This window comes from Molothrus ater, chromosome 2 (genome assembly GCF_012460135.2).
Source record: "Molothrus ater isolate BHLD 08-10-18 breed brown headed cowbird chromosome 2, BPBGC_Mater_1.1, whole genome shotgun sequence".
Lineage (NCBI taxonomy): Eukaryota > Metazoa > Chordata > Aves > Passeriformes > Icteridae > Molothrus > Molothrus ater.
This window is the reverse complement of record NC_050479.2, coordinates 366,342-392,185: the sequence shown is the minus strand read 5'-3', so window position 1 is coordinate 392,185 and position 25,844 is coordinate 366,342. Positions and strand designations below refer to the sequence as shown.

The 25,844-nt window shown below is 55.5% G+C and overlaps 1 protein-coding gene across 2 annotated transcripts in view; it reads left to right on the top strand.

Annotated features, from left to right (window-relative positions):
- NUP98 (nucleoporin 98 and 96 precursor) overlaps positions 1-24,737 on the top strand; it is a 37,343-nt gene extending 12,606 nt beyond the window's left edge. For both annotated transcript variants that reach the window (XM_036381111.2, XM_036381120.2), the window contains exons 11-33: positions 571-663; positions 1,003-1,143; positions 2,050-2,183; positions 3,976-4,163; positions 4,980-5,096; positions 6,134-6,441; positions 7,220-7,333; positions 8,062-8,200; positions 8,428-8,605; positions 9,178-9,342; positions 12,191-12,367; positions 13,435-13,585; positions 14,452-14,863; positions 15,676-15,905; positions 16,477-16,746; positions 17,630-17,787; positions 18,570-18,713; positions 19,976-20,118; positions 20,611-20,832; positions 21,857-22,098; positions 22,649-22,803; positions 23,155-23,266; positions 24,298-24,737. In XM_036381111.2, the coding sequence (XP_036237004.1) occupies positions 571-663; positions 1,003-1,143; positions 2,050-2,183; positions 3,976-4,163; positions 4,980-5,096; positions 6,134-6,441; positions 7,220-7,333; positions 8,062-8,200; positions 8,428-8,605; positions 9,178-9,342; positions 12,191-12,367; positions 13,435-13,585; positions 14,452-14,863; positions 15,676-15,905; positions 16,477-16,746; positions 17,630-17,787; positions 18,570-18,713; positions 19,976-20,118; positions 20,611-20,832; positions 21,857-22,098; positions 22,649-22,803; positions 23,155-23,266; positions 24,298-24,509 (4,205 nt within the window). In that variant the 3' untranslated portion in view covers positions 24,510-24,737. The remainder of the gene's footprint in view (positions 1-570; positions 664-1,002; positions 1,144-2,049; positions 2,184-3,975; positions 4,164-4,979; positions 5,097-6,133; positions 6,442-7,219; positions 7,334-8,061; positions 8,201-8,427; positions 8,606-9,177; positions 9,343-12,190; positions 12,368-13,434; positions 13,586-14,451; positions 14,864-15,675; positions 15,906-16,476; positions 16,747-17,629; positions 17,788-18,569; positions 18,714-19,975; positions 20,119-20,610; positions 20,833-21,856; positions 22,099-22,648; positions 22,804-23,154; positions 23,267-24,297) is intronic.
- The last annotated feature ends 1,107 nt before the right edge of the window (positions 24,738-25,844 follow it).

Sequence of the window (25,844 nt, the reverse complement as noted above, 5' to 3'; positions counted from 1 at the left end):
ATTCCAAGGGGTTGGTGCACACCTGCAGTTTTTCAGTTTAATCCTGGCTTTGTGTACTAACCAAGCGTGGGATGGGGTCAGCATCTGCAGTAGAACTGAGCTCATGGTAGATTTCGGGTGGCCTTGTTGCAGCTACAGCTGTGCCCTTGAGCTGTGCAGATCTGAGTTCCCACCTGCTCTGCGGGGAGGGTCAGAGAAATGACTGTGTGGTATAAACAGGATGGATTGAGGTTTGTTCTCTCCAGGCACTCAGAAAACCCCAGCACGTTTTACTCCACTGCCAGCTAGAGCAGCATCATGTCAGCTCTGGGAAACTCTGAAGTTTGTAACAAACTGAAGAGCTTAAGAAGACAGACCAATGTTTTTCTGTGCTGCTTTAATGCTATATTTATAACTAAAATGTGTTAATTACCAGTGAAGTCCCTTCTTGCTGATTGCCAGTTTAACCTGCGCTGCTGGAAACAGTGAGAAATTTGGCTTTGGCAGGGCTCTTCAACCCTGTGAGGCTTATTTATTTAAATACATGGTTTTAATTTCATCTCTAATGAGCTGCTCATTCTGTTGTTGAAGGTTTTGGTGCCAACACTGCTGGAAATAGCTTGTTTGGAAATAAGCCTGCGACTGGGACTCTGGGCACTGGACTTGGAACAGGGTTTGGGACAGGTAAGCAGTTTCCCAGCTCATGTCTGGGCAGCTCCAGCCCTCAGGCTGCAGTGCAGTCCAGCCTGGGCATTGCCTGCAGTTGAGTTAGGAAAGGCTGGCCATGTTTGAGCTTCAAGCCAGGATGGCTCAGGGCAGCTCCAAGGGGAGCTTCTCAGCACAGTGCCAAGTGGCCTGGCAGAAATTGGGCATGACTGGTGGGGTCCTCTGTGCTCAGAGCCTCTGCTGCCTGCAGCATCCCCAGGCATGGAGGGTGTTTCCTGCAGTCCAGTAAGGAATTCTTTGTTGTGCCTGTGAACTTGTCAGAGTCAGTGGTGACTGACAGTGCCCTCTCTGTCACAGCTCTGGGGGCAGGACAGACGTCCCTGTTTGGGAACACGCAGCCAAAGCTGGGGGGAACGCTGGGAACAGGAGCGTTCGGAGCGCCAGGATTCAACACATCCACAGCCACCCTGGGCTTTGGGGCGCCTCAGCCTGCTGTAGGTGAGTGTCCATGAGCCTGCTGCCTTGGGCCCATGTGCCTGAGCACAGGAGCACTCCCTTCCCAAAGGGTTTGGAGTGACAGAGCATCTCCTCGGGGCCACTTCTGTTCTCAGTCACAGTGCAGACCGTGTTAATGACCCTTGTTCTGCTAGCTATATGTATGGTTTTAAGGAATTCCAAGTTGCTTTGTGTGCCCAATAATTGCACCCCTTTTAGAGCATTGTCTTGAAGATTTGTAGATTTCCCAAATTGAATTTGGGGCAGCAAGAATAGATGTGCACAATGAAAAGTAAGGGAAATGCAACATTGGATTTTTCAGTACTTCCAGATAGGAGAGGCCTAGAGGGCCTTTATTAACAGGAATGCTGTGCCTTTGGGACAAAAATAAGACCCAGTTGTCTCCAGCTCTCCTGCTGACTTCCTGCAGACCCTGACAATAAGCTGCTGTTCTGAGATGGTTTTGTTGTTCTTTGGGAATGCCCACATCTCTCCTGAATTTATTTGTATTAGAATTAAGCTGCTTTTGGTGGCATGAATGTTTTATGGGGTGAAGTCTTAGAGCATTTCAATAGGAATTAAAATAAAATGCTTTAAGACAGAGATAAGATTTAGAATCCATTGTAGAGGGGACTCTAGACCTGTATGGTTGTGGTAGCAGTAATGTCAAAATTCTCCATGAGGTGTTTTCCCTGCCTACCCTTTCAGAAGCCAGCTGGATTAGTTGAATATTCTGGCAGGCCAGGCTCTTTCCACTGCTCTGTAGCTCTCTGTGCCCTCAGCTTTTCACCCATGAGAACTCAGTGAATATGGTTGGACACTGATGGAGGAAGGAGATGATCTGGGCGCTGCTGCCTGCCCTGGTTCTGTTCCCGGAGCTCTAAAACTGAAATGCTGCTCCTTTTGTAGCTCTGACAGACCCCAACGCCTCTGCAGCCCAGCAAGCTGTCCTCCAGCAGCACCTCAACAGCCTGACCTACTCCCCCTTTGGGGACTCCCCACTCTTCAGAAACCCCATGTCAGACCCCAAGAAGAAGGAGGAGGTGAGTGCCCATCAGCCCTGAGCTCATTTTATGGGTGACAGGTGGAATTGCTTGGTCTGTGTGCACTCCTCATCACTTCACTGCACACTGAGCAGCCAAGGAAGTTGCCCTCTTGCTCTCCCAGTGGTGCAGTGGCTTTTTACCCTCCAGGACACAAAGGGCTTTGTTTTATCCCAGTGGAAGGTACCTTGCCTGTGGCAGGGGGGTTGGAAGGGCATGATCTTTAAGGTACTTTCCAATCCAAACCATTCTATGATTTCCTGCTTTTGCTTGCATCACAGCCTTGGCTGTGGAGTTCCTGGGCTCCCTGCTGCTGATTGGGAATAAAGATGGATCGTTGTCAATGCTTGGAAAATAATTGTAGTGCTTTGCTTAGGACATCCCTGAGAGTCTTTGAGAAACCTTTCCCTGTTGCTTTGTTCAAGAGATGATAAAACAAACACTTCCCAGGCTTTTTAGGTGGTAGGGGAGGTTCTGAGTGTCTGCTGCCCCTGGGCAGGTTCCAGGGGCTGGAGGGGAGTCCTGCCTGGCATCTGGGAGCCCAGGGTGCCCATGGATCCAGGCTGATGGCTGGGGCTGCCCATGGATCCAGGGTGCCCATGGATCCAGGCTGATGGCTGGGGCTGTACATGGATCCAGGGTGCCCATGGATCCAGGCTGATGGCTGGGGCTGTACATGGATCCAGGGTGCCCATGGATCCAGGCTGATGGCTGGGGCTGTACATGGATTCCAGGCTGATGGCTGGGGCTGTACATGGATCCAGGCTGATGGCTGGGGCTGTGCATGGATCCAGGCTGATGGCTGGGGCTGTACATGGATCCAGGCTGATGGCTGGGGCTGTACATGGAGCCCAGGGTGCCCATGGATCCAGGCTGATGGCTGGGGCTGTACATGGATCCCAGGCTGATGGCTGGGCTGTACATGGATCCCAGGGTGCCCATGGATCCAGGCTGATGGCTGGGGCTGTACATGGAGCCCAGGGTGCCCGTGGATCCAGGCTGATGGCTGGGGCTGTACATGGATCCAGGGTGCCCATGGATCCAGGCTGATGGCTGGGGCTGTACATGGATTCCAGGCTGATGGCTGGGCTGTACATGGAGCCCAGGGTGCCCATGGATCCAGGCTGATGGCTGGGGCTGCCCATGGATCCAGGGTGCCCATGGATCCAGGCTGATGGCTGGGGCTGTACATGGATTCCAGGCTGATGGCTGGGGCTGTACATGGATCCAGGCTGATGGCTGGGGCTGTGCATGGATCCAGGCTGATGGCTGGGGCTGTACATGGATCCAGGCTGATGGCTGGGGCTGTGCATGGATCCAGGCTGATGGCTGGGGCTGTACATGGATCCAGGCTGATGGCTGGGGCTGTACATGGAGCCCAGGGTGCCCATGGATCCAGGCTGATGGCTGGGGCTGTACATGGATCCCAGGCTGATGGCTGGGCTGTACATGGATCCCAGGGTGCCCATGGATCCAGGCTGATGGCTGGGGCTGTACATGGAGCCCAGGGTGCCCATGGATCCCAGGCTGATGGCTGGGGCTGTACATGGATCCCAGGGTGCCCATGGATCCAGGCTGATGGCTGGGGCTGTACATGGATCCAGGCTGATGGCTGGGGCTGTACATGGATCCCAGGCTGATGGCTGGGCTGTACACAGAGCCCCCTAACCTCGGTGCAATTATTACTTCCCTTTGCTTACCACCCCCTTTGCCTTTCAGGGCCCTGGGCTGGAGCACCCTAGCTCTCTGTCCCCATGCCTGAGATTGCCAACTGTCCCTCTCTCTGTTCCAGAGGCTGAAGCCAACCAACCCAGCAGCCCAGAAGGCCCTGACGACCCCCACCCACTACAAGCTGACCCCCCGCCCTGCCACCAGAGTGCGGCCCAAGGCCCTGCAGTCAGCGGGCTCAGCCAAGTCCCAGCTCTTTGATGGGCTGGATGATGATGAGCCCTCCCTGTCCAATGGAGCCTTCATGCCAAAGTGAGCGTCTCTTTTGTCTCTGTGTGAGAATCTTCTGGAAACTCCTGCGTATTACCTTGAATCTCATGATTTTGTGCTCTGGTTCATATTGGAAGAACAATAAGTTGTCTGTAAGGCTTCACTAGAACTGTTTTCTGTAGAGGAGGTGAAAAGGTTCAGCTTAAACTCTTAAGCTGTAAAATGAGGTCAGCCCATGATGGGAAACAAAGCTCCTATAAAGTCATTGAGGAATTCTAACAAGGAAAGCTTGCACAGGGCAATACTTCCTGCTCCTGAACTGGGAGTGTCAACAGGTTTGCTCATGCCCTAAATATGGAGGCAGATTTCTGGGGGTTTTATACCAGCCCTAGTTCTGTTTCAAATCTACAGATGTTTCTGTGAGAAATAAATCATGGGTCTGCCCAAGTAATGCGTTGGGTTCAGTTTTTAGGTGCAGCAGTGCCTGTCATATAGAAAAGGAGTTTGGAAAGATTTGAAGTTGAGTCAAAACAAAGGGCTAATGAACCTGCCCTTGTGGGCCAGATCTGTGTTACTAGAAAAGCTGATTTGGGAAACAGGGAACACTGTGGTTTGCTGAACTTGGACTTTGAGCCTTTCACTGGCTTGTGCTTTTTACACCTCTATATTAACCAGAGCCTTGAATGGAATTCCCCAAAACATTTTAGGATCTCTTATAGGAGACTTGATATGTCCTGGGTGTGGGAACAGTTCTTAGAGCTGGTTCCTGGCCCTTGGAGCATTTGAATTAAGTACAAAGTACACATGTATGCAGTGGATAGATCCAAATTTCCCTTCCTTGGTGTGTTGTGTGTTTAGGAAGAGCATCAAGAAGCTGGTTCTGAAGAACCTCAACAGCAGCAACCTGTTCTCTCCGGTGAGCCGAGAGAACGAGGACCTGGCGTCGCCGTCGGAGTACCCAGAAAATGGGGACAGGTGAGTGAGTCACCCTGCAGGGCTTGTCCTCAGAAAGGCAGACTGGTTCTGCCTGTCCCTGAGTTACTGCTGGACAGCTGTCCCTTCTTCTCAGGGCTGTCACTTCACTGTTCATTGATAGCAGTTGACCTGCTGCGAGATGCATTTCCTCCTGCACTAACTGTGTGTTCTTGCTGTGTGGGCACTGCCAGATCACCCCACCCAAAGTCCAGGTCAGGGAGCAGGAACTTAGGTTCTGGATGAGTCTCTCTTCCTTGCCTGTAGCAAGAAACCAGGATATTCCTTGGGGGAAGTGCTAAGCCTGACTCTGAGGGGAGAAGAACCTCTGCTGGTCAGTCCTCAGAGATGTGGGAATTGCAAGGGAGCTCCACTGATCGTCATGTCTCATATTTCTATTTTCTATATATGTGTTTTGTACAGATTACAATGAGGAGCCTCTAAGGCTATATCCTTCCCCACCCAAAGCCAGAATTCTAACCTCCTCTAAAAAACCTGTGGCCATATTTCAGTTGAACTCTGATTTTTGCCTTGGATTTGTTTTAATCAGAGTCTGGAAAAAACCTGCCCAGCTGAGCATGTTGATTTTATTGAAAGCTACTAAAATAAGAGCTGCTGTGGGAGTGAGGTCACCCTGGCCCCGTGGGCAGAGGGTTTGGAGCTGTGGGGTTGCTGTTACACTCCTTTTGAGGCTTGTCTCCAGCCTGAGCTCCCTGTTCCACTCAGCTCTGCACAGGGCACAGCCTTAGTCCCCAGCCTGTGGGGACTGTCCCAGTCTCACCCCTGTCCTTGCTGTAGTGGGAGCCTCAGTGGCAGTCAAGCAGGAGCAGAGGGAAGGGGAATAATCACTGTCACTGCAGTTGGTGTGGTCCTGTTTGCTCTTTGTTTGGAAAGAGCAGAATTTTAATCATAGAATCAGAGAGTCTCCTGAGTGGGGAGGGACCCACAGGGGTCACCCAAGTGCAGCTCCTGGCCTGCCCAGGAATGCTGGTGTAAGTCCCTGGGAATGAAATAATTCACATTCTCCTTCCTCTGCCCAGGTTCTTTCTGTCGGTGCCTCCTGAGGAGAACCACAGGCAGGACGGGGAGCGGGAGGAGGAGGAGGAGGCGGCCCACGAGGTGACCAGGTTTTACACCAACCCCATTGCCAAGCCCATCCCGCAGAGCCTGGAGGGCAGCGGGCACAAGCCCCACGCGGGCGTGGACGACACCATCGTGGCGCTGAACATGCGCGCGGCGCTGCGCAACGGCCTGGAGGGCAGCAGCGAGGACGCCTCCTTCCAGGAGGATTCCCTGCAGGAGGAGTGGGACAAGGAGATCGAGCCTGGCGTCCAGCGGCATCCTGCAGGTGAGCCTGGCAGGAGCAGCATTGCATGCGATTTGCTGCTCTTTGACGCCCTCAGCTTTTGCTGCTTTCCCTCCTCCTTCTGCCAGAGTACAAATGTTGCTTTTCTTACCAAGTGCAGAAATTTTATCTGCTGAGTCAGTGAGCATTGAAATTTTATCAGCTGAGTCAATGAGAATTGAAATTTTATCCTCCAATTTTATATCACGTGTGTTGAAGTTTTTTAAACTTGAGAAGGTAAGTGGAAAAGATTTGTTAATCCTCCCAGGTAATACTTAGGTGCCATGTAATGAAACTGGCAGGTGACATGTGGAGAAGAAATGTCTGTAGACATTTTGGAGATGCAAAATGCTTTTGGGAAATAGGAAGATCATTAGACAAATTAATAGATGAAGAATTGGAGCCTGTTAAGTGTAGAAGAAGCTGCAGTTTGGTCAGCAGTGCCTGAGGCCCCAGGCTACTAAAGCTAGGAGGGAGAGTGCTTCCTTCAAGTGTTGATACATTTGCAATTTTTCTTCTCCCTGCACACCTTCTTCCTTCCTGTTTGCACACCTGCTGCTCCCTGGCAGATGCCTGAGCAGAACCTGCCAGGGCACTTGGTTTAAATGTGCTCTGGAGGCTGTGGAATGAAGGTGTTGTGGTGTCTGTTTGCTTTGGGTGCCCTGATTCTCAGTTCCTCTGAGGCTTCCAGCTGTTCAGGCTGGCAAAAGAAATGGGATAACAGTCTGGGAATGTTGATGCCTTGCTGCCAGCCCTGTTCTCAGGGAGCGTTGTGTTGCAGGGATTGTCCTGACACGAGCTGGCTACTACACCATCCCGACCCTGGAGGAGCTGGCCCGGCTGACCAACGACAGGAAGGAATGTATCGTGACAGACTTCACCATCGGCCGCACGGGTGAGACCCCAGCCTCCCTGGGCTTCACCCTGACCAGGGATCCCAAACTGCAGAGCCTCAGCTCCAAACCCTCAGTCTGGCTGTCACCAGTGCCCTTGCTTTGGGAGCAGTTGGCATCAAAGTTTTGTAGGATTCTAGGATAAAATAAATCCCAGTATCTCAGACTGATTTGGTTTGGGAAGGGCATTAAAGCTCATCCCATTCCATGGGCAGGGACACCTTCCACTGTCCCAGGCTGCTCCAAACCCTATCCAGCCTGGCCTTGGACATTTCCAGGGATCCAGGGGCAGCCACAGCTTCTCTGGGGCCTGCCCACCCTGCCAGGGAACAATTCCTCACTGCCAAGATCCCACCCAGCCCTGCCCTCTGGCACTGGCAGCCATTCCCTGGGTGCTGTCCCTGCAGGCCTTGTCCCCAGTCCCTCTGCAGCTCTCCTGGAGCCCCTGCAGGCCCTGGCTGGAGCCTTCCCTTCTCCACGTTGAATATTCCCAGCTCTTCCGGCCATTTGATATTGGTGTCAAAGTTGATATGGCTTCTCCAGAGTTTTCTCATGGGGAAGGAGATGTTGCTCTGCTCAGGGGACAGGATGGGGCTGGGTGGGGGCAGGGGGAGCACAGCAGGAATGTGGGCTCTCTGGCACATGACTTTTCACAGTTTTAATTGTGACTTTTCACAACTTAATTGACCTTTTCACAATTTTAATTGTGACCTTTTGGGTTGTTGTGCAGGTTATGGATCGATTTACTTTGAAGGAGAAATAAATCTAACAAACTTAAACCTGGATGAGATTGTACATATCCGGAGAAAAGAAGTTATTGTTTACCCTGACGATGAAAAAAAACCTCCCATTGGGGAAGGGTTAAATAGGTAAGTGTTAGACAAGGATGAATTTTAGAACCCTGACAGTCTGCTGTGCTCGCAGGCTGCAACCAGGAGACAAATCCAAACGGTGCATTCAGTTTACAGCGTCAATGAGTTACTTGAGGTTTCTGAAGCACCAGTTGGATTTAAGAGCTGATAGGAGTTTACCTGGCCGGGGCTGTGCCCTGCTCAGGTTCCCAGCCCCTGGTTCTGAGCCCGCTGTCCCTTGGCAGGCGGGCTGAGGTGACCCTGGACGGGGTGTGGCCCACGGACAAGACGTCGCGGTGCCTGATCAAGAGCCCCGAGCGGCTGGCCGAGATGGACTACGAGGGCCGGCTGGAGGCCGTGTCCCGCCGGCAGGGCGCGCGCTTCAAGGAGTACCGCCCCGAGACCGGCTCCTGGGTCTTCAAGGTGAGCCAGCCTGCAGCTCTGCCCGGCCTGCAGCCCTTCAGCATCCCCAGCTCAAAGCGCTCCTGACCTGGGACAGCTGTCTGGAGTCCCTGGGCTCTGGTGAGAACCGTCCTCACCAAAGCAGCTCCTCAGTCCTGGCAGCGTTCAGGGTCGGGTTGGATGGGGCTTGGACCAACAGACCAGCCCTACTAGTGGAAGGTGTTCCTGCCCATGGAATGAATGAGCTTTAAGGTCTCTCCCAGTCCAAACCAGTCTGTGGTTCTGTGGTGAAAACCGTGGCCCCCAACCTGCCTAGAGCAGGTGGTTGTGTAATACCTATAAGCAATAGCACATATGAAATGATACAATTACCAAGCACTACAACACTGAACTGTCATCCCAGAGTCTGCGACAGCTGGTAAACTTTAAAACAACAGCCTCTGTAGAGAGGCTGAATTTGTTGCAGGTGTCCCTGCAACAAGAGTTGTGTGTTAGGACACCTGTATAGGGCACAGTTACACCTGCCCAGTGTTCAGACCTTCCAGAAATTTCACTGCCAAGCTGTGACACGTTTGTCCTTCTCCTTAACACAGGTAGCACACTTTTCCAAGTACGGCTTGCAAGATTCTGACGAGGAGGAGGAAGATCATCCTTTAAAAGTGGACACCAAGAAGTTAAAGACCACACCTGTGCCACCCCCAGGGCACCTGCCACCCCAGCAGATGGCCCTGAACGGCAAACCAGCGCCCCCGGCTCAGGTAGAAGGAGAGCAGTGACTAAAGGGGGTTGATGACACGGAATTTGGAGAATAGCTGTGCCTGGGAAGGGGGTGGTTGGAGTGCAATCTGGAGAGTGAAGCCTCACAGAAACTCTTCTGAGCTCTGCCTGAGTGGCTGCGTGTTGCTTTCCTTTGAGACACTTGACATTGCAGACTAAGGATGGGGCGGGGAGGCTTTCAACCCTTGTTTCTTGTTTGATTTCTAGTCTGAGTTTGGCAGATTTGCACCTCTTCTGGAACAGCCCTTGTTTTTGTGACTATTAAATGCACGCCCGTAATGCCACCGCCGTGTGCTGCCTGCCTGGACAGTGATGCTGTGCACTCAGTTGCCTTTACCACCATTAGTGTGCAAGACTGCCTGCTTTCCATTTTAAGAATGTGCTCTATTTTTATTAAAATAATACTTTTTGTAAGGCTGGCTATATGCTGGCTTCATAAACATATTTGTGTTGGATGTGACTGCTTTAAACCTTTGCAAAACATCCTCAGTGCTGGGCCCATCTTACACAGGAATGTTTGACCCACAGGCAGTGTTTGATCTAGTTCACTGGGAATACCAGGAGCCCAGGTGGGCAAGAGGCCAATGGCCCCTGCCCCTGGGCTGTCCCAGCCATGGTGTGGGCACAGCCCCAGGGCAGGGATTGTCCCCCCTGCCAGGGATTGTCCCCTGTGCTGAGCACTGTGTGACACCTCGAAAGAGAGCGTCCAGTTCTGGGACAGAGAGACCTGGAGGGGCTGGAGCGTGTCCAGGGCAGGGAATGGAGCTGGAGCCCCAGGAGGGGCTGAGGGAGCTGGGGAAGGGGCTCAGCTTCAAAGGGGGCTCAGGGGGGACCTTGTGGCTCTGCACAGCTCCTGACAGGAGGGTGGAGCAGGAAATGACCTCACGTTGTGCCTGGGGAGATTTAGGTTGGATGTTGGGAAAATTTCCTCCTGAAAAGGGCTGTCCAGCCCTGGCACAGGCTGCCCGAGGCAGTGGTGAAGTCACCTCCCTGAGGGATTCCACAGCCTGTGGATGTGGCACTTGGGATGGAGTCAGTGCTGGCCCTGGCAGTGCTGGGGCATGGCTGGACTTGGTGGGCTCAGAGGCTTTTCCCACCTCAGCAGTTCTGTGTTTCTGACACAGAACTCTCCCTGGTACCCAGTGTGAGTCTCTGCTGACCATTTGTGTGGTCAGAGCTCTCCAGGCAGGTGATCCCTGATCCCTGTTAGCAATTCCAGAAGCACCATCTGCTCCCTGGGCAGAGCATCCTGCTGCTGGGGCAGGCTGGGGCTGCCAGCTCTGCTGCATTCTGCATGGAGAATCCCAGAGCAGTGGCCAGCTGCTGCTCCAGCTCTCCTGGCTCCTCAGCTAATTAACACCCACTCATGCATCCCTCTGCTGGAGTGGATCCTTAATTATTTGCATTTTGAGCTGCACACGTGGCTGCCCAACAGCATCACTACAGCTCCCCTCCCTGCTTCATGTTCAGACTGGGGGACCAGAGCTGGGGTTTTAAACACTCAGGAACACTGGGAGTATCACTGATATATTCAAATATTCTTGCACAGTCCAGTGTACTTAGCAAAAACTCCTCCAGGTTCATTAACCTCTCTAACTTGCATAACATTAACTTAGGTTTTAATTTTGAAATTAGGAAAAACATCATTTTCCCAAAACCCTAAGGAACATCATAGCATCACTTAAAACATGGCGAACTCTTGGTGTAGAGCACATCTGGTAATACTGTTATTTGGGCTATCAGATGCATTTACTATCTAGACTTGGTTTTTGCCTTGTCCTCCCTCACTAAGTTAAATATTAATGAATTTATTAATATTGCAAGGGAACTTGCTGCATTAAAGCCCAATGAAGGGAGCAGTGAAACTTGTGTGTTTGTAACCATATTTTGACTTGTAAATCTGTTCCACACGTGGGACCAGGCTCAGATTCTGCATCTGCTGCTCAGTTCCATCCTTACAGCCCCCCACAGGTGATTTTATCTCAGCTGAGACCCTTCACCCCATCCTGGCTGGTTCTACAGAGCTAAGCCCAGCCTTGTGAACATGCTCCTTAATTCCTGAGCAGGATTCCCAGGACACTCCCTGCCTAGGCTTCCTCACTCCTGCTTTTGCATCACTTCAGTGCTCTTTACTGTGTTTTTTCTGGGAAGCTGGAAGCATGTGGCTTTCACAGGACACAGAGCTGAGTCATGGGATGGTTAAACTAGAACCAAACCAGTACAAGGGAGCTCAGGTCCCACGGAGCCAGCTGGGCAAAAGTACAGCCCATGTGAGCAGTTAGCCATGGAATCATGGAAGGGTTTGGGTTAGAGGGACCTCACAGCCCACCCAGTGCCACCCCTGCCATGGCAGGGACACCTCCCACTGTCCCCAGTGCCCAGCCTGGCCTTGGGCACTGCCAGGGGTGCAGGGGCAGCCCCAGCTGCTCTGGGCACCCTGTGCCAGGGCCTGCCCATTACAGTATCCATGTGAAATGCAGATCTTTGTGGAATGTAGGCTCTGTGACTGGCGTTGGTACCACACGGGATGGGTCTGGGAGGAGGGGAGGGAGGCAGGCAGGACACGCAGAGCTCTCCCTTCGCTGGGCACGTGAGAACTGCACTGCTGAAGAACAGTTCCCTGAACTGCATGGCAGAACTGGGAGAACTCCAGGAGGGCACCGCTGCTCTGGGACTGCTCCTTCCCTGGCACGGCACACCCTGAAGGTTCTGTGTGTCCATCCCTGCCCTTGGTGTGCAGCCTTGGCAGAGCCCACAGGTGCTGCTGGGAGCCCTGGCTGTCCTGGCTGAGCTGTGTCTGTGGGTGTGACCTGGCCTCTGTATCCGCAGCCCCTGGAGCTGGAGCAGCTGGGCAGGCTGGTGGAGCTGGACAGTGACATGGCAGACGTCACCCAGGAGCCAGCCCAGGAGCCCTTGGCAGAGGATGCCCTGGCCGAGGAGCAGGAGGCAGTGCCAGCGTCCACGCACATCGCATCCACCCAGGGCATCAACCCCTACGTGCTGCAGGTCAGTGTCCAGCCCTGCTCCTCCCTGGGACACGGGGGGAGCACCTCTCAAGGATGCTTCTGCCTCCCCAAGGGAGGCAGGTCAGTGTCCAGCCCTGCCCCTCTCTGGGACACAAGGGGAGCACTCCTCAAGGCTGCTTCTGCCTACCCAAGGGTGGTCACACACATCCCATGGAGTAGGACTGAGCTCACACACCACACCTCTGTTCTGGGGAAAGCCCCACACGTGGAGAGCTCAGTGCTGACAGGGAGCACCTTAAAGCCAGAGTTCAGTTTCCAGAATTCTGGGAGCACTGGGACAAGCTGAACTGATACCAGAGCAGCTGCCTTGAGCCCCTTCTGCCTTGGTAGAAAAAAACATTTTGGGGTAACCGGTCTTGATTTGGGGCTTGGTGTTGATGCTTTTATTTTACAGTAGCACAGAAGATTTGGGTTGAGGAAAACCATAAAGCCCATCCCATCCCACCCCTGGCATGGCAGGGACACCTCCCACTGTCCCCAGTGCCCAGCCTGGCCTTGGGCACTGCCAGGGATGCAGGGGCAGCCCCAGCTGCTCTGGGCACCTGTGCCAGGGCCTGCCCACCCTCACAGGGAACAATTCCTCATTGCCAAGATCCCACCCAGCCCTGCCCTCTGGCACTGGCAGCCATTCCCTGGGTGCTGTCCCTGCAGCTCTTTGTAGTTTTTGTGGAAGGACAGAACCTTGAACACTTCTGGGCTTCTCCCTGTAATGAGAAATAGGCCAGAAGTTACTCCTTAAGCTGACAAACAGCAGACAGAGCTGAGGTCTAAGCAATCAGGGTTATTGTGGGCTGTCACCCCCATCCCCAGTGAGTCCTGTGCACTGATGATGTAACAAGTGGTTGTAAAACCTCACCCATCAGGCAGCAAGCCTGAGCTGTGCCTCCACTGTTCCTTGGAACGTTTGCATCGTGGCTGTGTTGTTTGGTCATGTGCTGCACGTAGGAGTTTTTTTGGGTGGGAAGAGCTATCTTGATGAGCTTAGTGAGCTGCAGCTGATGTTCTGAGGGATTGCTGATGTTCTGGCTTGGCTTCCCACATCCTCAGATCATGAAAGCTTCCTTGCTTGCTGATGATGACGACCTGGATTTGATCCTGGATTATCCTGGGAAGCAACCTGTCAAGATAGACACTTCCCAAGAGATCTGCTCCCCAAGGCTTCCCATTTCAAAATCACAAGGACAGAAAAGACACTCAGGTATGGTGAGAAACCACAGATTGTGTGAAGAAAGGTGAATTTTAACATGAACAGGAAAAATCCTGGGGTCTGCAGCAGTTCCTTCCTGCCACTCCTCCCTCCTCTGCTCATTCCCTGCTCCAGCACAAGCCCTGCCCTGAATGCTCCAGTGCCTGGAGCACCTCCTCACCTCCTCTGATGCTTGCACTGATCTTTTCCCCTTTTTTTTTCCTTTCTTTTTTATTCCTGGTTGTGTGGATTTTTCCCCCTTTTAAGATCTCCCAGAGGCACCAACTTTGCAGCTTGCTTTGGAGGTGGTCTGTGGTGGCTCTGCTGTGGGCACCAGCTGTGCCCTGCACAGGGCAGCCCCTACCAGATTCCCCCACTGCCCAAACCTTGCCCCTTGCACTCAGTGGTGCTTTCCATAGGGATGTTGAGGAATACCTCTGGGAACAAGCAGGAAGGTGCTCCCTGATGTAGGAAACCCATTAATTCAGATCTGTAAATCAATTCAAAGCTCACATGACTGGCAGGGACAGCCCTGAGGTGCGTGTGAGCCCTGCTGATCCGTGTGCCACCCCACTTCTATTCTGATATCCTGATTCCAGCATTCAATCAGGGACTTCTTTGGGAATGGCCCAGTTTGGGGTGGAGCTGTGCCTTTCCCCTTCCTGGGAGCACCCCTTGTGTGCCTGTGGGCAGGGCTGGAGGGTCAGTGGGACTCAGCACTGCACACAGTCACACTTAGCTCCGTGTTCCCATCACACCATCCAGGCCTTTGCCACTGGCTGTTCTGGGAATTCCTGAAATCCCTTCAAAGCCCAGAAGTGCCCTCTGAAATACGGCTGCCCTTCCACTGAACCGTTCTTCCTGCTTCTCCCCATCAGCTGCTGGGCTGCTGCAATCCAAGTTTGCCAGTGTCCTTTCCCAAGCACCGGGTGCTGCCGTGGCAGATGCCAAGGGCCCCAGGACTTTGGACAGTGCCCCCTCTGCTGCTCTGTGGTCACCGCTGGCCTCGGCCTTCGCGGTGCCCGCGGCCGTGCCCGAGGTGCAGGTGAAGACAGTGGGGGCCCGCAGGCAGCGCGGGCTCGTCCCCCTGGAGAGATCCATCACCTATGGGAAGGGGAAGCTCCTGATGGACATGGGACTCTTCATGGGCCGCTCCTTCCGCGTGGGCTGGGGCCCCAACTGGACGCTGGTCAATTGTGGAGATCAGCTGAGCGGCTCCGGTGAAGTGGATGATGCTCAGCTGGAGCCCGTGGAATACGGATTCCTGCCCACTCCCGTGGCTCCCAAATCGTGAGTAGTGCTTCCCTTCAGGATGGATGGGACAGGCTCGCTCTCCATGGCTGGCAGAATCTGCTGTTCCTTCTGACAGGCAGGAGTGGTGCAAGATGGGGTTAGCCATGGAGATCTCCTTCATGGCCTTTCTCCTCAAAAATATCTCTGTTAAATCCTGGAATAGCATAGTAAGAGGATTTAGTTTTTCTTTTGTATCAAACAAATAGCACTGTCACCCAGCACAAGGTTAAAGAGAAGGTTCAAAGTTGTTGTCCAGAAAGCTTCCAATCTCTTGGTTCTCCCTGAGGACATCTGCCCTACCTGAGGAACTTCTAGTTCAGCTTTTCAATTCCCAGACACCTTCATGCTACCTGTGCATCCAGCAGCACATGGGCCTTTAGGGTCTCCATACCTGACCTAGACTGCTATATAGCCCAGTCCCACCATTTAAGTGCTCCAGAAAGCTTGTCTGGATGTTCTCCAGCATATGTGAAGTGCTTAGGAATGAGCTGGGGTGAAGGTGTGCTTGCTGCCTCTGCGGAGTTCAGTGAGTCACAGTTTATTCACTGAACCACAGAAGGTTTGGGTTCAGACATGTAAAGACCATCTTGTTCCAACCCACTGCTGTGGCCAGGGACACCTTCTACTACCCCAGGTTGTTCAGGGTCCCAAAGCCTGGCTCCAAATCCCAGACTCTCACCAGGATCTTCATGCCTTGGGTCATGTTTTACTGTCGTGTTAATTAGGACAAGCTGCAGGATGAGCTGCTCCACTTGCATGGAGAACATGCAGAACTTTTGCTACTTGGTCTATCTCCCCTTTTCCTCCAGACTCACAGAATCTCCTTTCAAAGTTCATGTGGAAAAGTTGAGCTTGGAACAATGGAAGATGGACAGAGACAAGGAGCTGTATCTCACCCCTCTGGAGATAAAGCTGAAGCACAGTACTGTCCATATGGATGAGCCCTGTCCTCTCCTGGCCCCCAACCCCGGAGTCTCTGCTATCCATGACTATGCTGACTGGGCCAGGAAAGCATCTGAGGATCCCACTGTGGCAGAGAGTGAGTACAGAATGATCCTTCCCTCAGAATGGTTTAGGCTGGCACAGCCCTGCCAGCCCATGCAGTGCCAGCTGTGCCCCATGGGCACCTTGTCCCCAGCCCAGAGCACTCAGTGCCACCTGCAGGGAACACCTGCAGGGCTGGGCACTGCAAAGCTCCCTGGGCAGCCCCTGCCAAACACAGTGGGGGCAGTGAGCCCTCCAGGGTGAGGACAGTGAGCCCTCCAGGGTGAGGACAGTGACCCCTCCAGGGTGGGGACAGTGACCCCTCCAGGGTGGGGGCAGTGAACTCTCCAGGGTGGGGGCAGTGAACTCTCCAGGGTGGGGACAGTGAGCCCTCCAGGGTGGGGACAGTGAACTCTCCAGGGTGGGGACAGTGAGCCCTCCAGGGTGAGGACAGTGAACTCTCCAGGGTGGGGACAGTGACCCCTCCAGGGTGGGGACAGTGACCCCTCCAGGGTGGGGACAGTGACCCCTCCAGGGTGGGGACAGTGAGCTCTCCAGACTCACCCTCACACGAGCCCCTCTGAGTTCTGTGCTCCCACTGCTGACGCTGGTGTGTGTCTCCACAGGCGTTGTGAAGCACTGGTGCCTGGCCTGGACGTTGTGTGAGGCCATCTGGGGCAAGCTGAGGGAGCTGGAGGCCAGCCTGGAGGAGCCCAGCGAGTACGTGCTGGCGCTGGAGCGGCGCCGCGCCTTCTCGCGGTGGCTGTCGGAGACGGCGGCCGCGCGCATCGAGGAGGAGGTGGCCGTGGCCCGGCACGGCAGCCACGTCGAGGCCGTGTTCAGCTGCCTCACGGGCAAGAGGATCGGCGAGGCCTGCAGGCTGGCACAGCAGGCAGGTGAGCACCCGGGCCGCTGGGCACTGCCCAGGGAATGGGCACGGCCCCGAGGCTGCCGCAGCTCCAGGAGCCTTTGGCCAGCGCTGCCAGGGATGCCCAGGCTGGGCTTGCTGGGCTCTGGGCAGGGCAGGGCTGGCACTGGGGGATCCCTGGGGGTCAGTCCCACTCAGGATATTCTGTGATCACAGCTTTTCTAAATCACAACCTTGGGTAGAGGAGAAAGGACATGCACAAAGAGAGATTAAACTTAGAGAGCTCATAGTCACTGGCTGCTCTGCATGTGAAATGTTCCCTTGTCAGTGACCACAAAATCATGGAATGGGCTGGACTGGAAGGGACTTTATAGCCCATCCAGTCCCACCCCCCACCCTGTCCATCACAGGGACTCCTTCCACTGTCCCAGGTTGCTCCAAGCCCTGTCCAGCCTGGCCTTGAAGATTGGGTAGGAGCTGCTGCTGGACTCCCTGGTCCCCTTCACTCTGGCTCTGTGAGCTACCCCCAGTCAGGAAGTGCTGCTGCAGTGCATTTGGAACTCGGAGTTTTCATAGTCACTCCTTTGAATTTTTAATTAATTATCTTCTTAATTGAGCTTCTGTTTCAGACATTTTCTGTTTGGGTTAAAAACACGTATTTTCAGAGCCTTATGGCAGGTTTTATCCCTGTCTGTTATACCAGGTGTTTATGGAGTGGTTTATTTTGTAAGAAATACTGGAGTTGTGGCCTCCCCATTCCATCCCCCAGTGGATGGGGCTTGGAGCAGCTGACCTAGTGGAAGGTGTCCCTGCCATGGGCAGGGGCTGGAACAGGATGAGTTTTAGGATCCCTCCCAACCCAAAGCCTTGCGAGGGGCTCTAAGGTGTGCAGCTGAGGGGTGTCCCTGCAGGTGACCACCGCCTGGCGCTGCTGCTGTCGCAGCTGGCCGGCAGCCAGCCCGTGAGGGACCTGCTGACCCTGCAGCTGGTGGACTGGCACCGCCTGCACAGCGACCGCTTCATCCAGGAGGAGCGGCTGCGCCTCTTCGCCCTGCTCGCAGGCAAGCCGGTAAGGACAGCCACACTGGGGACAGCCCCTCTGGGGACAGCCACACAGCCACATTGGGGACAGCCACACAGACACACTGGGGACAGCCATACTGGGGACAGCCACACAGACACACTGGGGACAGGCCCTCTGGGGACAGCCTCACAGCCCCTCTGGGGACAGCCCTGGTAAGGACAGCCCCTCTGGGGACAGCCACACAGACACACTGGGGACAGCCCCTCTGGGAGCAGCCACACTGGGGACAGCCCCACAGCCCCCCTGGGGACAGCCCCACTAGGGACAGCCGCGGTAAGGACAGCCCTGCTAGTCCTTTCTTTCCTTTCTTTCCCTCCCAATCACCCCCCCTCTGGTGAGTTGCTCAGCCACGGGCACTGCAGGGAGGGGCTCCTCTCCCAGAGCCACCACCTGCTGCTGCACACCTGGCTCCAGGTGTGGCTGAGCAGGGTTTGTGCTCCAGGGGTGGCTGAGCAGGGTTTGTGCTCCAGGGATGGCTGAGCAGGGTTTGTGCTCCAGGGATGGCTGAGCAGGGTTTGTGGCTGAGCAGGGTTTGTGCTCCAGGGGTGGCTGAGCAGGGTTTGTGCTCCAGGGATGGCTGAGCAGGGTTTGTGCTCCAGGGATGGCTGAGCAGGGTTTGTGCTCCAGGGGTGGCTGAGCAGGGTTTGTGCTCCAGGGGTGGCTGAGCAGGGTTTGTGCTCCAGGGATGGCTGAGCAGGGTTTGTGCTCCAGGGATGGCTGAGCAGGGTTTGTGCTCCAGGGGTGGCTGAGCAGGGTTTGTGCTCCAGGTGTGGCAGCTCTCCGAGAGGATCAGTGTCAACGTGTGCTCGCTGCTGGACTGGAAGCGCTGCATGGCCGTGCACCTCTGGTACCTGCTGCCCCCCACAGCCTCCATCTCCAGGGCTCTGGCCATGTACGAGTCAGCCTTTCAGGTGGGTCACTGCCTCCTGCCCTAAAGGAGCCCTTCAGGGTGCTCCTGCCTGCTGGTGCTGCACAGAGGCTCCTGTGAACAGCCAGGAGTTGCTGAACGTGGGATTGAGTGTAGGATATGGGGGGAATGGCTTCCCACTGCCACAGGGCAGGGTTAGGTGGGGTACTGGGGAGGAATTCCTCCCTGGGAGGGAGGGAGGCCCTGGCACAGGGTGTCCAGAGCAGCTGGGGCTGCCCCTGGATCTCTAAAAGTATCTCAGGCCAGGGTGGACAGGGCTTGGAGCAGCCTGGGACAGTGGAAGGTGTCCCAAGGGTAGGGGGTGGAATTGGATGATCTTCAAGGTCCTTTCCAACCCAAACCATTCTGTGATTCTATAGAATCATAAGTTCTGTGGAGAAAACCCATTTATGGAGTATTTCCAGGTTTATGTCTAGCTGCTTGACAACTGGACAAAATTAGGAAGAGTGACAGTGGCCAACAGCAGAAAAGCCCTTTTGAGGCAGGCAGCCTGTTCTCCCACTGGGGTCATTAATCCTCAGCTGCCTTGTCCAGCAGCCCATGGTGCCCCACACCTGTGTGTGCCCCCTCAGTCCCCCCAGCCCCTGTCCCACACCTGTGTGTGCCCCCCCAGCCCCTGTCCCACACCTCTGTGGCTCCATGCATTATGCAGAGCCCTGTGTCTTGCTGCAGAGCTCTCAGCTCTGTGTGCAGCAGGACAAAGGGTTCTGCTGAAAAACATGTTTAATCATTTAACTAAAGCCAGCTCAGCCCTCCATCCTCAAGGCAGCCTAAGTACAGCAGCAAGTCTAGAAACATGTCACTGATGTTTGCTTCAGTATTCAGTGTTGAGCACTTCTGAATCCCCAGCTGTAGAGAAAGTTCTCAGCTGATTGTTCTGACTGACTCAGTGTGTCCTGTGCTGCTCGTGGCTGCCCAGACCCTGCTGAGCTACAGAGAGAAGGCTCCCTGGGATGCACTCACTTCATTCCATAAAGGCCCACATAGTTTTCCAGCTATAAGAGCCTTTGGGAATACAGGCTGTGTGTGAGAGCTGGCTGTGCCTCCAGGCAGTGTTTGTCAGAGCTCAGTGTGAGACATGAACCTGCCCAAGCATTTTGGGTTCAGGTTTTTCATGTTGCTCCATAGTTCTGGGGAGGTTCCACCTGCAGGTGCAGAAAGAGTCTCCTGAGCCTGCTGAGCTGTGGAATTCAGTTTTTGTTCAGAATATGGTCTTCAAACTTACTGTTGAAACTATCTCCCTAGAACACCTCAGAGTGTGAAAAATACGCCTGCTGTCCTCTGCCTCCTTACCTGGAGGATTCTGGCTATGTCATTGAGGAAGATGACAATGGAGGAAGGCCCCTGAGAGATGTCTGCTTCCATTTGTTAAAGCTCTACAGTGACAGGTGAGTGGGCAAAGAGTTCAGTAAGCATATAGAAAAGTCATGGTCAGTCAGTGACTGCCTGAGTTCACCAAGCAGGGGGGTGAAATCTGCCTGAACCTCTTGGAGCAGTCCAAAATCAGCCCCACACGTACCCCTGACAGAAGGCGGTGTCACCTGGGGATGGTAGAGTTGGGAACCTTAAGCTTTGGGGCACATTTGTGGGGTTTTAGGTGCTTTCTGTGTCTGAAGAGTGCAGGAAGGCTTCTCTGTAGCTGCCTTTTTTGAATGCAGTGAGAAATCTGCAGGGGAGCACATACAGCAGAAAAAGGGGTGACAGTCTGGGTGCAGACTCATAGGAGTTTAGCAGTAAACACTGTTAATTTTCTTCTTAAAAAAGAAAAGCAAACCCCCACACCAATGTAAATCACACACTTGGAGGTGGGTGAAGGGAGGGGACTGGATGTGATTTTGTGGGCACAACCAGCTCTCACAGTTACCACTTTTCCTCTGCAGGTCCTACGAGCTTGACCAGCTGCTGGATCCCAGGAGCGTCACCTCTGACCCGCTGGATTTCCGCCTCAGCTGGCACCTGTGGGAGGTGCTCAGGGCCCTGAACTACTGCCACCTGTCCCAGCAGAGCTGGGGGGTGCTCAACACCAGCTATGCTGCCCAGCTGGAGAGCGAGGGGCTGTGGGAGTGGGCCGTGTTCGTGATGCTGCACGAGCCTGACGCACAGTGAGTGACCCTGGGTGGCTGTGCTGGGCTGGACACATCCTGAGTGACCCTGGGTGGCTGTGCTGGGCTGGACACATCCTGAGTGACCCTGGGTGGCTGTGCTGGGCTGGACATACCATGAGTGACCCTGGGTGGCTGTGCTGGGCTTGGTCACATCCGAGTGACCCTGGGTGGCTGTGCTGGGCTGGACACATCCTGAGTGACCCTGGGTGGCTGTGCTGGGCTTGGTCACATCCGAGTGACCCTGGGTGGCTGTGCTGGGCTGGACATACCATGAGTGACCCTGGGTGGCTGTGCTGGGCTGGACATACCATGAGTGACCCTGGGTGGCTGTGCTGGGCTGGACACATCCTGAGTGACCCTGGGTGGCTGTGCTGGGCTTGGTCACATCCTGAGTGACCCTGGGTGGCTGTGCTGGGCTGGACACATCCTGAGTGACCCTGGGTGGCTGTGCTGGGCTTGGTCACATCCGAGTGACCCTGGGTGGCTGTGCTGGGCTGGACATACCATGAGTGACCCTGGGTGGCTGTGCTGGGCTGGACATACCATGAGTGACCCTGGGTGGCTGTGCTGGGCTGGACACATCCTGAGTGACCCTGGGTGGCTGTGCTGGGCTGGACACATCCTGAGTGACCCTGGGTGGCTGTGCTGGGCTGGACACATCCTGAGTGACCCTGGGTGGCTGTGCTGGGCTTGGTCACATCCTGAGTGACCCTGGGTGGCTGTGCTGGGCTGGACAGGCTGTGAGTGTGACCCTGGGTGACTGCCCTGGGCTGGACACACAATGACAGACCCTGTGTGACTGTCCTGGGCCTTGCAATAACTTCGGGTCAGTCCTAAAGAGCTGTGGTTGTAGTGGCTTCTCGCACATGGAGCTGTGCGCCCGGAGGCTTTGTGCCACTGGGGGAAATCCCAGAATCGCAGAGGGGTGTGGGGTGGGAGGCTCCTGAAGGCCACGTTGTCCTGCAGTGTCCTGCTCCTGTGGGGCTGGCAGGGGCAGTGACGGCTGCCCCGTGCCCCGCAGTGTCCGTGAGAAGGCGGTGCGGGAGCTGCTGGGCCGGCACTGCGCGCTGGCCGAGGGCCCCGAGGGCTGGGCCAAGGAGAGCTTCCTGACGCAGCGCCTGTGCGTGCCCCCGCGCTGGATCCACGAGGCCAAGGCCGTCCGGGCCAGGATGGAGGGAGACAAGCACAAAGAGGCCCTGTTCCTCTTCAAGGCTGGCCACTGGAACCAGTGCCACAAGCTGGTCGTCAGGCACTTGGCCTCAGGTGGGTCTTGCTGCTCCTCTTGCATCCTGAACTTGGAGCAGCACACAAAGGCGTGGCAGGAGTGGGAGTGGGATCCCCTCTGCTCTGGAGCCAGGCTGGGAGAGCTGGGGGTTCACCTGGACAGGAGAAAGCTACAGGGAGATCTCAAGCTCAGAGCCTCTGCCAGGGCCTAAAGGGGCTCCAGGAGAGCTGGAGAAGGACCGGGGACAAGTGGAAGGGGGTGGGATTGGATGATATTTAATGTCCCCCCCAGCCCAAACCCATGAGTGACTCCATGATTCCAAGCCATGGGGTGGCCAGTGAAGGGATCAGGCTGGGTTTGGAGCAGCAGAGTTAGCACAGAGGGCCTGGCAGTTCCAAACCAGCTCTCCCTGGATACCTGGTGTGGTGCTTTTCCTGGGCAAACAGGGAAGCAGGGCAGTGCTTTCCCTGCTGCGCAGCCCCACCTTCCTGGAGCACGGGGGTGTCTGGGGACAAGGGCAGCAGCGGCCCTCTGTCCCTGCTCTGTGGAGATGGGGTGGCCTCTGTTCCTAACCCCAGTTCTCTGCAGATGCAATTATCAACGAGAACTACAAGTACCTGAAGGGGTTCCTGGAGGACCTGGCGCCGCCGGAGCGCAGCGCGCTCATCCAGGACTGGGAGCTGGCGGGGCTGGTCTACCTCGACTACATCCGTGTCAACGAGATGCTGGACAGGATTCAGCAGGTAGGGCAGCTGCCTTCCGTGCCCTGGCAGCTCACACAGGGCCTGCACTGACGCTCTCACTGGCTGTTGAGGGGGAGTTGGTGCTTCTCTTTGGCAGGCGCTTCAAACAGAACATCTCTAAAACCAGGCTTTGCTATCTGCTGTCACAGCAAGGGGAGGGCTGTGTCCTGTGGGTGTGTGACAGTGACAAGTGAAAGGGATGGGACAAACCCAGCAATCTCCAAGTCCATTCCCCCACATTCCTGTCCAGGCTTCCCCTTTGCCTGCTCTGGTGTGAATTCAGGCAGGTTTTGGTGTAGTGTCACCTGGTGGGTGAGTTTGGCCTTGGAGCTGAGCCGTGTTTTCTTCCAGCTGGATGTTTCCACCTACGAGCTGGAGCGGTTACACACCAAAGTGACGTCCCTGTGCAACAGGATAGAGCAGCTGCAGTGCCACACGGCCAAGGACCGCCTGGCTCAGTCAGGTATGCTGACACCCTGCCCAGCAGCTCCCTGGGACACCTGGGCAGCAGCTGTATCCCTGACTCACAGAATCATTTAGGTTGGAAAAGACCTTTCAGTCCAGCCATTCCCCAGCACTGCCAGGGCCACCACTGACCATGTCCCCAGGTGTCACATCCACAGGGCTGTGAAATCCCTCCAGGGATGGGCACTCCACCACCTCCCTGGGCAGCTGTGCCAGGGCTGCACAGCCCTGTCTGGGAAGGAATTGTCACAATATCCAAGCTGAGCCTGCCCTGGCCCAGCCTGAGCCTGTTCTCCCTCCTCCTGTCCCTGTTCCCTGGGAGCAGAGTTCAGTCCCCCCCTCCTCCTGCCAAGGAGTTGAGGAGTCTGAGAAGGTCCCCCCTCGGGCTCCTTTTCTGCAGGCTGAGCCTCCTAAACCCTTTGGGGGAAGAATTTTTCCTCAGTATCCAACCTAAACCTCTGGCACAGCCTGAGGCTGTTTGCTCTCCCCCTGTGGCTGCACTGCCTGTGCTGAGGAAGGGAACAGAAAGAGGACAGCACATCCAGTGCCTTCCCTTTCAACGCCCCATCAATCCCAGCTGGGTTTGCTCTGCAGCACTCCTGGGCGGAGCACACGCACATGCTGAGTGTGGTGGTGGTTGTGGGTCCCCAGGACGAGGGAAGAGATGAGAGAAGAGATGAGAATCTTGACTCCATGTTTCAGAAGTCTGATTTATTATTTTATGATATATATTATATTAAACGAAAATGTTATACTAAAACTATACTAAAAGAATAGAAGAAAGGAAGGAATGATAAGAAAATCTTGTGTCTGACCAGAGTCTGAGCCAGCTGACTGTGATTGGCCATTAATTAAAAACAACCACATGAGACCAATCACAGGTGCACCTGTTGCATTCCACAGCAGCAGATAATTATTGTACACATTTCATTCCCGAGGCCTCTCAGCTTCTCAGGAGCAAAGATCCTAGCACAAGTATTTTTCACAAAACCCATCCATGACAGCAGCGCTGTGTCCCCGCTCTTGCAGACATGGCGAAGCGCGTGGCCAACGTGCTGCGGGCGGTGCTGAGCCTGCAGCAGGGCCCCGAGGCGGGCCCCGAGCCCGCGGAGCCGCGCGTGCCCCTGCGCCTGCTGGCCCCGCACATCGGCCGCCTGCCCATGCCCGAGGACTACGCGCTGGAGGAGCTGCGCGGCCTCACCCAGGCCTACCTGCGCGAGCTGGCCCTGGCCGCGCACTGAGCGCCCTGCAGGCTGCACCCCGGCGCTCGCCCGGGACAGAGCCGCCCGCTGGGCCACGGCTCCGTGCCCGCCCCGGGCCCTGCCCGGCGCCCGGCACCGCCCCGGGGTGCGCGCCCAAGGTCTTCATGCATGAGGAGTATCGAAAGGTTTTTATCGAAAAAAATATAAATAAATGCTCTAGATTATTTTCCTGTCTTTTTGAAAACCACAAATAAAATGTTTATAGTACTCCCATGGGTTCCTGTGGTTTTTAAGGCAGGGTTTGGAGGTGTGTGTCCTTTGCTGTGTCACTCCAGGATGGTTGGGTGGGGGGTAAGGACAGCCCCAGAGTGACTGATACAATCCCACCTTGCCTTCGGTGCTCATCAGTGTAGGCTCCTTCAGGATCTTGGGAGGAAACATCACTCATCTCTGGGACAGAGTGTGGGCAACCCAGATAAACCAGATTGTGGCCTTTTGGTGCTGAAAGGAGCTCCTGTAAAAGCTGGACAGGGACTGGGGACAAGGCCTGCAGGGACAGCACCCAGGGAATGGCTGCCAGTGCCAGAGGGCAGGGCTGGATGGGATCTTGGCAATGAGGAATTGTTCCCTGGCAGGGTGGGCAGGCCCTGGCACAGGGTGCCCAGAGCAGCTGGGGCTGCCCCTGCATCCCTGGCAGTGCCCAAGGCCAGGCTGGGCACTGGGGCTGGGAGCACCTGGGACAGTGGGAGGTGTCCCTGTCCCTGGCGGGTGGCTCGTTCAGGTGACACTGGCTGTGTGCAGGGGCCGGGTCACTGCGGCTTCGCCTCCTTCCATTACTGTAATTGGGCCTGAGCGGCCCGGCCCGGGCGGCACGGGCTGGGATGAATAATTCACCGCCTGGAAACAAAACCTCCGGCCTCAAAACCGCTCGGCATCTGCCGCCGGGGCTCGGCGTGGGAAAGGTGCCAGGAGGCGCCGGGGGAGCGGAGCCGGCGGATTCCCCGGGGCTGGAGCTGGGGATGCTCCGGCACCCCCGAGCCCGGCGCCGCTGCCCCTCGCTGCTTCATCTCCTCGCTCCTCAGCCTGCCGGGTTTTCCTCCCACCGAACGGGAACCATCTGCCCCTTCTCTTCCCTCGCTCTTTCCCAAGCCCGGAGAGCGGGATGTCCCTTGCTGTGCAGGGCGGTCACTCCGCCCCGGAGCTGCCCCAGCCGCCCTTAGTTCCGCGGTGTCCCCGTGTCGCGGGTGCGGTGTCCCCGTGTCGCGGGTGCGGTGTCCTCGGGCTGGGGCCGGTGCGGACAGCGACAGGCACCGCGTGGCTGCCACCAGCGCCCCGCGGGGGTTGCCCACCGCAGCCCCTCGCCGCGGGTGCCTG